The 11,517-nt window shown below is 35.1% G+C and overlaps 1 protein-coding gene across 1 annotated transcript in view; it reads right to left on the bottom strand.

Moving 5' to 3' along the window:
• Nucleotides 1–239: 239 nt before the first annotated feature.
• The window catches only part of LOC140150337 (uncharacterized), a 94,160-nt gene continuing 82,882 nt past the window's right edge, over nt 240–11,517 (bottom strand). The window contains exons 61-62 of the mRNA XM_072172345.1: nt 8,858–9,007; nt 240–5,464 (exon numbers count right to left, since the gene is read on the bottom strand). Of these exons, the coding sequence (XP_072028446.1) occupies nt 5,380–5,464; nt 8,858–9,007 (235 nt within the window). The 3' untranslated portion in view covers nt 240–5,379. The remainder of the gene's footprint in view (nt 5,465–8,857; nt 9,008–11,517) is intronic.

Genomic DNA, 11,517 nt, shown 5'->3' with positions numbered 1-11,517 from the left:
TTTGCCATAAAATGTGTATTACATTGCGAATTTCAAAAATCAAAATTAATTGATATCAGAAGGACATTCTTCGTATTCAGAATGCAATTCGATATGTCTGACGTGCTCTAATGTCCCACAATAAATACTGTCCAAACGTTCATACCCCTTCCCTTAACAAGAGACAAATCTGGATTCACCTATCTGTCAAATTCATATCAATAATGAAGTCAATTAAAGAAAACATAAAATAACACAACTTAATTTTTTCACAATTTTATTTGTAGAAAAAATCATGAGAAGCACAATACTTTAACAGTATAAACAATATGCAAATATTCTTTTACCAAACGACAAGAAATGAGCCATTATTAAACTGATATTAAGTAGGGGCTGTTCAACTGTGCATCAGTAGTTTCTACAGTAAGGAGTTCCCGAAATATTTAAAAAATGTATAAAGTTCTTTTGATGAATTAAACAAACCCGCAAACACTTAAATTTATATTATATTCTGCATGCTCAAATCAAAATTTCAACAAACCCATCAAGTATAAACAACACCAACTGCATTAATTGGGCAATTCCAGTTGAAATCCATCCACTCCTATACGGAAGATATGATCATAAATCTTCCACACATGGGAGTGCAGGGAACAAATGGAGTCACCCATTCAGGTAACCTCATTTGAAATTCAGACTCTGTGTGGGAGATTAAGGTCATGTGTTCCATAGGGAGTGTAAGCCCCACAAGGGGAGTGCATTTAGATGCATTAACATCACAGTAAAAGTGCATCATTTTGAACAATGTCTTGAGCAACAAACAATGCAGTTTTTGACCTTATTTTATACACGAGCAGAAATCCTGTGATTTTTGCTCAAATTTGTGTTATAAATTGTCACTAAATATGACAAAATGTTGGAAATTATGAGCAAATATAAATGAATCAACCCGCAAAGAAAATGTATCAATCCTATGCGATACGTACAAAAGCACTGCGCTTGGTTCGCAGAGTGCGCATCAGTCCAATTATACACAATTGGTTCTCACTATCTAAGAGCGTATGAAAACTGTGTAAATGTCATTTTTATGACAGCTTAATGCAATACATTCTGCATAAATCATACATTCTATAAAGAAAAAATACACAGTTCAATGTGCAATCTGTAATATTTCTCTCAACATGCTACACAAGTGTGTCCTCACGGTCAAGTCCATTTTTCGGTTTGTCCCTTGTGTAAAATTATACGGAATTAGCCTTGCACAGAAATCTTCTATAGAAGAATTGTATAGCTTTATTCTGTAAGCAGCTGAATTCCTAAATAGAGTCTTCACACTAGTCTAACTCATGAATATCTTAACACCAAAATCAACTATTTCTTCCCATTCTTGGCACTCTTAGAAGTGAGTAAATATTGTTTTACCAACAACTATCAGTGTTTTTATATTTTCCATTATACTATTTGTATAGAGCATGAATAGTTTGAAATCATGACTACAAATCTCTTCAATACACCCTTGATGTCACCCATGTGCCTTGATGTCACCCATGTGGTGCCTTGATGTCACCCATGTGGTGCCTTGATGTCACCCATGTGGTGCCTTGATGTCACCCATGTGGTGCCCAATCTTCACATAGAACCTGTAGTGTAAGATTGTATTGCAATATCTACAAGTATACTAAAGGACAAAAGGGGTACATAAAGGTTGCAGTAATGGTACCAGGATTTCCCTATTGTAGTTGAAATCCACACATTACTGTGGTAGACATGACCTTAATTTCCAACACATGAAGCGGAAATTTCAAATGGGACTACCTGAATAGGTGACTCCATTTGAAGTCTACATTCCCTGTGTGGGAGATTATGGTCATGTCTTCGACAGGGGGTCACCCAACCTGGTCCTTTGAAGGGACAACTTAACAACCTGTTGCATGATCTATGGCGCACACATAACTTATGTGATACACCCTCCAAGTATTTTGAGAATGGTGCATACTTGAGAATGGTGCATACATTTTAGGACTGGTGCATAATAAAGTGTAACTCATGAATGGCATACATAAAACCTAGCCAAAAAACAAAACAAATTTGTATCAGCTGGAGAGGAAATCAGGATCCAAAAAGGACATCTCACTCCCTGGGCAAACATTTTACAAGTGGCATGAACACAATAGGTGGCGCCAAGGCATGCTTTAAGAGTATATAGTGGAGGTCCAGGTGGTACCCCAGAAGCTTATAAAGCTAGAAGCTTTAACACTTTTGTAGGGACAGTCACATATTATATTTTTGCAACATTTAAATGGAGGAAGGGGACAATAAGGAGAATTGGGTTGTGACCGAGGAATTCTTGGTACCACTTCTAATGGCATGCCAACGTAACTTGTAAAGTTTGTTTAGCTTATAATTGGCGAAAATTATTTGGTTTTGTTAATGCACGTCAATAAAGTCTGAACTTACACTTGCGTTAATTCACATTTACATGCATTTTGCAACGTGCAACTAAGTGCTGTGCCCAACTGCATGCACACCATTCAATATCAGAACACTTTTCCCCCAATTATAGGTTGAACAAACTTTAACAGGACCATCACATAGTAGGGATCTGGATGCATCAACAAGATTTGACCCAAAGAATACAGACTCAAAATTGTGTGTGATACTATGCTAACCTGTGTTTGACTCTCATGGAAATAGTGTACCTCCGGCATTCATCAGCTAAACCCAAAAATGAAACTATTGCTTATTTAAGTCTTTGGGCATGCAATGCTTCACACACACACATTTTGGGCACCACATATTATATGCTGAATGCAAAGAACCACACACTTCAAAAGTTTGCCAGGCTCATGGCGAAATAATCTGTGGGTACACTATTTTACTCACCATGCGCTACACCCAAACATGACAGGGTCAGTACTCTTTGATTTTTCCTCATTGGGATGTATACTGTAAAAGTGGACATTTTTGTGCGATTAATTTGTGCGTTTTGCCAATTTTGAACTGTTTCCCTTGTGATTCTAAGCTTCCTTACATTGGCCTATACACAAAAGGAATATATTCATGCGTTGTTATTTTCGCGATAGCAGCTTGGAACACCAAAAGCAAAAATAAATGTAGCACGAAAATTTCCACTTTTACATTATTTCTCTTGCTTCTTGATATGCTGCCTGTGACAAATACAAGATTGCTATCTATTTTCCTATCACAAATTGTCTTGTACAATTATTTCAATGATCCTTGTAACTATTTTTAAAATAAAACTGATAAACTATGAAATATACACAAATTCAGACAAATATAGTAGATACAATTATTGCTCTAAAATTTCATTACAAATACAGTGAAATGAAATAAGAACATGTGCACACACAAGACATATACACATTTTTAAGTACTAGCACAGGTATATACAACCCCCCTCCCACCTCACCCCTCCCCTGGAAACAAGGTCAGTTTCCAATAATATTTTACATTTCAGATGCAAAAACATAGTGCATAAAAAGTGGTCATTTCGTTTCCGGTAAGATGTGCTTAAAAATAATAAAATAAGAATTTGGAGATTGGTCACAATTTCATCACATAAGCTTTTTGTTCATCAAGTCAGTGTGACTTATATAGACCATCTGTATAAACTTTTCAGGAGTAATTTTTCTTTCCAGTAGTGCTATGCATCTGGAGTAAAAAGTTATGTGATGCAAATCACCTCCTTGTAATATTGTTTTATTGTATTGTTTAATAACATGTTTTGAGCACATCTATGAGAAACACATGTCACTTTTATGTCTGATAAAAGAATATACAAGTTGGCAGACAACAGTTACCAACTAAAGATACAGCGATGAGCTATGATTATAATGAAGACAAAGTTCAGAGGATGAGTTTCAGTGTCCTAATTTGTAAACTCTTTGCAGCTATAATAGCTCAAAGTTCTACTTTTATGTGCTTAAGTTTGTTCTCAAGTAACGAGGAGAAATATATTCCTGAACAATATTGTACTATTCAAGCAAACACAAAATATCTTCTAAAATAGTTTTTCAATATTTTTTCAAGAAGTTATTTAAAACATTCTATATAAAAAAGTTTTAAAATGTTGTCAAAATGGTTTTTTTTTTAAATATCTGTTGCAAACATTAAAAGAACCTTTTTATAACATTCATATAAACCAATATTTAAACGTTTTCCGACTACCCTTTGAAAATAATACAAAAACGTTTTGTGTTTGCTAAGATATAAATAAGTCCACTAATTAGAATCTTTTATGTAATTTATTTTGGATGGGGAGGGGACATAGATGGGGACAGCAAAGCTATGGGGAAGGGTCAGTGTAGTGCTCTCATTATACTGGGTGCAATTCCCTGATAGATGTGGGTCGCAGGACACTGCAATTCATCCTCTTCAATTACCGAGTAATTTGCAATTATGTCTGTTGACTTTGAAAGTCAAAATGCAAAGCACTGACAATACAGGAATTTTTATTGTAAGGACAAGCCCCCATGCATACTTTTTTTGAACTACCAAATATCTTAATGTTTTCTCCACCAGGGAAATATGAAATATAGAGGGGTCACCCTAAGAACCATGTTTTTTGTATTCCTGATTGGCAGTGCTTTCATTTCATTTTCAAAGATAAGTTCTTTAATTTGAAAAAGAACATGATAGAATTGTATCAAACATTTTAAAATGAAATTATTATGCATGCTGCTATCAGTAGTATTAAACATTATACTGAAAATTTTGACAGCATTATTATATAAAAAGGCAGGATAAATCTGATTTATACTATTTCATATTTAAACATATTTACAATTTTAATCAGTATCACTAAACCTCTAAAATCTTGCCAAAATAGCCTTCAGTTACCATGCAACTGTGTATTATATTGACAGCAATATCTTTGTGCAGGCATGTGGAGCAAAACATATCCAGACACTGCAAGTTTCTTCTCTAATAAGGTCACTTGGGTGCTGAATTCAACAAATGGGACATTAATAATTGATTGGTATATTTAATGTTTCATTATTATTGTGTGCACGTCACACACAACATGTGGGCTAGATAAAGTGAGCAACACATAAAGTAATGGGCAACACGTAAGTCTGGCCAAAACTGGGCCAGCTCTGGTTGCAATAGGAAGCCCGTAAGTGCCACACCATATGAGACCTGCTCTGGCCGACTTTGTCTTGTCCGGTACTAGCATTCACTTTATCTAGCCCATCCCTGGTCCAGCACTGGGCCAGTGTATAATGGGTATAATGACCTTTTTTGTCTGGTCCAGTACTGGCAGAGATTTGCTGTGTTCGTCAAATACTAAGAACAATTAACAACAGTTTGGGTTCATTGCCCATGAAAGACTCATTCAAACAACAAGAAAATAAAAATAATATAAGCAGTAATAGTTCATTACATAGCCGTATCTCCGTATTTGTCAAATTCCTCTGTGCTCTGTGGCCATGGATTCTCATAACTGTTGACGGCATAGACATTACTACAAAGAAAACATGGAAATGAAAATGCTTAAAATAAAACACAATACAACTATTTTGAATTAAAAATGGCAAAAATCAAATTCAAATCTGTAAAAGCAACCATTCTGTTCTTTAAGCTAGAATTTGGTAAACTGAAATTCAATTAAAAACTTGATATAACACATAAAACAAAATTAAAATATGACTAAAACAGTAACAGTTGGTTACAAAATTCTTCCATTCAATGTTTTTTAAAAACGTCACATGGACAAGTTCTTCATTACAAGATGCATGTGTGTAACTTTTTTGGCAAAAAATAAATAAAAAGAAGCTGGATGTATCCTTTGTGTTTCATCTAAGATTACATACAGGAGACAAAATCGATGGTTACCATGGTTACAAGCATATAGAGCTTTGGAGCAACAGTTGATATTGGGCGAATCCAGTTTAAATCCTTACCCCCTATGTAAGATATGACCTAGTGTGAATTTCAAATGGAGTTCCCTGAATGGGTGACTCTGTTTGAAATCTATCCCCCCTGTGTGGGAGATTAAGGTCATGTCTTCAATAGAGGGTGTAAGGATTTCAACTGAATAAACCCATTGTTAATGCCATCCACCTTTACATCACCATTTTCTTATACATAATTTGAACAATTCTTGACAATCTCTTCTATTATGCCTATGTATAGGGTGTTGCACCCATGTTGCATGAGTGTTGCATAAGCATGATCATAAAATCTTGATTAAATTTGTAAAGTTTTTTTCAGGAATTATGAAAATCATCTATTGAATCTTCACAAGTAAGTTTTAAGGGTTTCCACATAAGGCTGACATGATCTAACAGTCTTATAAAGTAATGCAGAGTAATATGTCAACCCTATACTGACAAAATATTAAAGGCATAATTGGAGAGATTGTCTGAGTATGATACGGCTATTACCCATTGTGACATGGATACATGGTACCATGATTGAAACACAGTCATATATGAAAAAGCTGTCTTCAGTTTACTCTCATTTTTGTTAAGGTTTCTATTTTGTTAGCTACTTGCTTAAGTGGTCTCAAATATCCCAAATTAGGAATTATCTCAAGATTCACTGGCCAGACATTTGTCGCCTTAACCCACAGGACACTACTGATCATCTAACAGCATTTCTGATTGGTTGATAACTTGAAATGCTCATTTCAATTGCCAATTATGACTAGGCTTTAAACTATTTATGGTCAAACTTGCATTTGCAGATGATCTTATTAATACCCTCCTCAATTGGTTCAAAATTGGACACAATATTCATTTTGGCCAATCAGCAGGTAGTTCTCATGGGGTTAACAAGTGATAAACAAAAACCTAAAGGCAGCTATGATAGTCTCTAGCTTTATTAAGTAAGTAGTATTAGTTGCAATGCTCCCATTAGCTTCCCAAGCAGGTCTGTAAGCTTCATGTTGCAGCGATATCCGCTGTCAGGCAGGCAGGCAGGCAGTCTGGCAAGGTTTATAGAGGTAGCGCAGTGAATGCTGATTATTTAGAGATGTGTTTTCTGTAATGTAAAGTCTTCTGTACTCTGCGGCCAAGGGTTTTCATAGCTATTAACTTCTGCTATCATAGGCCTGTGAAAAATTACATAAATGATGTTAGATTACAGTGACATGCACCAGCAAGCCTTGGTTAGATTTAGCACAATCAGAGAGCCAGTTGAGTTTTGGTGGGAACCATAATTATTGAAATAGATCATAGATCTATATTTGGAGAGCTTTTCTCTTTTTTGAAATCCTTAGAATTAGAAATGATTTGAAGTGCTCCCTGTTGAGTGCTCTGTGTCAGCTCAGATGTACCAGTGTCAGGTGAATTCAAGTACACTTAGAGGGCACAGGCATGAAACATTCCAATCTATGTGTTATTAATCTATTGGTAGAGGAGATAACCATGAATGGATGCTGCATACCCATATATTTTACAATCGGGCAGAAACTATACTGCATGATGAATTCCTCTGAACTATGTAGAACATATTACTAAATTCTAAAGAGTGTGTTTCGACGAAATTTAAGTTATGTTAGTCTCATTATCAAAGCACCATAAGGAACCAATGAAGCAATCAAAGATTCCTTTCTGTTATGCATTTCTTTCACTGTTCTCTTAATACTCGATCCAAAAGTGTTACTTAGACAAATTACAAAACCACACATCACTATCTGATGTGGAACTTATATAAGAATAGATCACATGCCAAAGGTTTGTATATTGGGTTATTCCATTTAAGATCCACACTACCCCTGTGGAAGATTTTGGAAATATCTGTCACAGGGGGAGTATGAATTTCAAATGGAAGGAGCACATTAGGCAGCTCCATTTGAATTTCATACACCCTCTGAGAATGAGTCACCCTGAATATTCCACAGAGGGAGGGTGAATTTCAAATGGAGCTCCAAATGTGTTAAATCTATTTGAAATTCTAACTCTCCATTTGGCAGATATTTCCAAACTCTTCCACAGGGGTAGTGTGGATTTGAAATGGAATAGCCCATTGCATTGACATTCAATGTGTAATTGAATCAGTAGCATTTCTTGCAACTTTTGGATTGAGTATTTACCTACAGCGATAACCAATAACCAAGAACTGATCCACTCAAGTCATTAATTGTGAACATTGACTAAGCTTTGTTATGCTTCAAACCCCATTTTTCTACATGTGTGATGCGATCAAGCAAAATCAGTCTGAACTCAGAAATATTAAATTTTCTTATAGGATAGTAAAAAGTATTTACAAAGCTGCATTTTGCAGAAAACTCCATTGAAATTGAGCAACCAGTTCCAAAGATATGAGCAATTAAAGAGTTTCCAAAACAAGAAGAAACAGGTTTGGCTATATCTCAGACTCAATATTTCTGATTTTGCTTGATCCCATCACATAAATGCATGGCTGAAATATTGCACTGTCAAATTGAAATGTCAAATTTTAACATTTGTTGTCATTATATCAAATTCAAAATTGCAGACTTATGTCTGATTGGATCATACAAGTCACAACCTTTTATTAAAAGGTAACAAGTACAGCCTTGTTTGTGCTATAAAAACTGAGGTACCAAAATGTGCAGAACAAGTTCAATATGCTTATTAGTACTATAGACCATTTCTATAATTGGCACTTTTCTGCCATTGATGGGGTGAACATTAATATCACATTGGTATCACATATTATAAAATAATGAAAGAGAGGTCAAAAAGGATATCATGTGATTATAAAATAATGAAATAATCATGTGATACCCCTATTGATGTGATATTGATATTCACACTATCAACAGTAGAAAAGTTCCAATTATAGGAATGGTCTGTAGGACTTCAAACTTAGTCTTCTGAAAAGTGGAAAGTTATTGTTTGTCTTACTGTTTAGGGACTGGCCAACTTACCTGCTACCACTGGGTGGTACAAATCCATAATCATTTTCATTGGCTGGTTCCGGCTCATTTACATCTATAACAGGGATCTGGTCATCTAGCTGAGTATTGGGTAGACCTCTTGTACGCTCATCCTGCGCTCTCTCTGCATCATATTTGGCTCTGTAAAAACATAGAATAAGGTTGATATTTAGTGATGTGTCACTGAGATTAAAGTTACAGGATTTTTGGATTATTTTGAAATATAAATCCCACACCCCTTGTGCAAATTATTTATCCAGGGCTGTCAACTCTCACGCATTGGGTCACTTTCTCACGCCAAGTAGTATAATCTCACACCTAGGTAGTAACTCTCACACATAAAGCTGTCAAATTATGCCAAAACATGCATCGTAAAAATAATTGGTTGTCCCTACCCCACCCCACTTTTTAAGATTCTCGAGGGCTGTGCCTCAAATAATCATGGGTCAAAATGAACATTGTAGTTGGCAAATAATAATTCTGTCCTGGTTCTACAGTGTCTCACGCCAAGCAATTCCAATAAGTTGACAGCCCTGATTTATCTACCATACACAATAAACAAGGCATGAGAAGTGACTGACTTGCAGTAAAATGTACTGAGTGCTTTAATTAATTGGTGAGCAGTCGGTGCTATTATGACGTGTTGAACCAACATTGAGATGATGCTTTCGAGACGGACATACACACTTGCATATTTTGTCTTCAGTCTAAGTGATTTACATGTAGGTTAACATCAATAGTGCAAAAAAAAATCATTGCTATGCTGTAAATATAATTTCATAATGTGTGTGTAAAGAGGTGAACCAGCAGAATTGAATGAGACATTACATAGAAATGTTTTTTGTGTGTGTATTATTGTTTTTGTTTTCATTTTGAAATGCTTATCAGAGACAAATACAAAGACTTATACTGGGTATTGTTAACAATGTACAACAAACGATAAACACGGAAAAGGATTTGCAAATAATTCAACATCAATCTACACATGTATGAAGTCAATGTTTCAGAATAATGTAAAGCCTGGTAAGAAATAAAGATACATCCATAAAAACTTCGGATGACCACTCAATGTGACATATATACCTTGTGTTGCTCTAATTTTGGTAGGGACATCAATGCGTGTTTTAGTTTGCATATTCTGTCGGTCGGGGTTGTTCCATCCACTGCACCTACCCATTTCTCATGTCTGTCAAAAGGGGATCGACACCCTCACGAAATCCCTATTGGTTTGTACAAGGCCTTTTACTTACTAGTAATTCAAGTCAATTTTTTCAACACACAAAATACCAATTTGCCTTGTCTTTGGAAATTATTGGAAATTGATTTCCCTGATAATAACATTAAACTTTTCAAGTTGGTACATTCAGAAAACAATCTCACATACAGAAACACATTTTGATGTCCCTACCAAACTTGAATGGCTACAAGGTATAGATGATCTTGACTCTGGTTCAAGGTTCAATCAAATGTGAAATTTGGGATCAAAATTCATCATCTGCTCTCTATTCGTATTTAATCATACCATTTCACAACAAAATGCTGAATTACATAAATGTCACATTTTTAAAAACATTAAGAGGGTACTACACCCTGGCCAATTGTGTGCCTATTTTTGCATTTTTCTCAAAAATTATAGTGCAGTGTTGACAAGTATATGTATATTATAGGGGCAAGGACTACAACTTCTGCACTGGAAATTTTATTTCAGCACAGACAACATTTGTGGAGTTACAGTCAAAAATGAGGAAAACCAGTATTTGATCAATAAATCAATAACTACTTGCCTTGAGTTGCTGAATTTTCAGTGCAGTAGTTGTAGTCCTTGCCCTATAATATACATATCTTACTTGTATCAAATGCGCTATAATTTTTGCGACAAATGCAAAAATAGGCACCAAATTGGCCAGGGGTGTAGTACCCCCTTAAAATTGCACAAGATTCACATCAACAAATACAAAATAATGAAGATACATTTAAACAAAACATTAAAATGACTGAGATGTTAAAAATGATGTACAATAACTTGGCAGTGAGGAACCAATCCAACATCTTGGCAGCTGATGTTAGGGCTCTCAATGTTGATGCACTGGAACATATGATAAAGTCCTTGATGGGGTGCAGTTGTGCATTAACAATTTTTCAGAATATCCTCAACTCAAGTCTTGTTGGTATAATATTATAGACTATATAGACTGGATATCATTCATGAAACCAACCCTGGACCTTGGTGTGGAAAAAATGTGCGAACACACAATGTGCGAACACCGAATGATTAACAATAGTAAAAAGTTTTGATGGATTTTCCAAAAGTTTTGATAAATTTTCTATAAAGTTTTGATGGATTTTTTCTTTTTAGTTGCGTTAACAAGATGCACAAGCAGACAATAGATCACATATAATTAGCACATTATCTTTGATGACTTTACTTTCAAGCAAGTAATGAGTTAAAAGTCATCAATGCATGACTGGGTAAACTTAATTGTTTTTCTTTCATAATTTTCAAAGCATATTTCTAAATCACAACTGCATTTTAACCTTTGCTGGGGTTTGGAAACATAAAACAGATTTATAAACAAATTCATTCAGCCCTTTTTGCTTGATTTCATGATTCTCTTTGGTTCTCAAAATAAATTTGATTCAGTGGCGTATCG

Source organism: Amphiura filiformis, chromosome 4 (genome assembly GCF_039555335.1).
Source record: "Amphiura filiformis chromosome 4, Afil_fr2py, whole genome shotgun sequence".
Lineage (NCBI taxonomy): Eukaryota > Metazoa > Echinodermata > Ophiuroidea > Amphilepidida > Amphiuridae > Amphiura > Amphiura filiformis.
The sequence above is the reverse complement of the archived record's forward strand: the minus strand, read 5'-3'. Positions and strand labels throughout refer to the sequence as shown.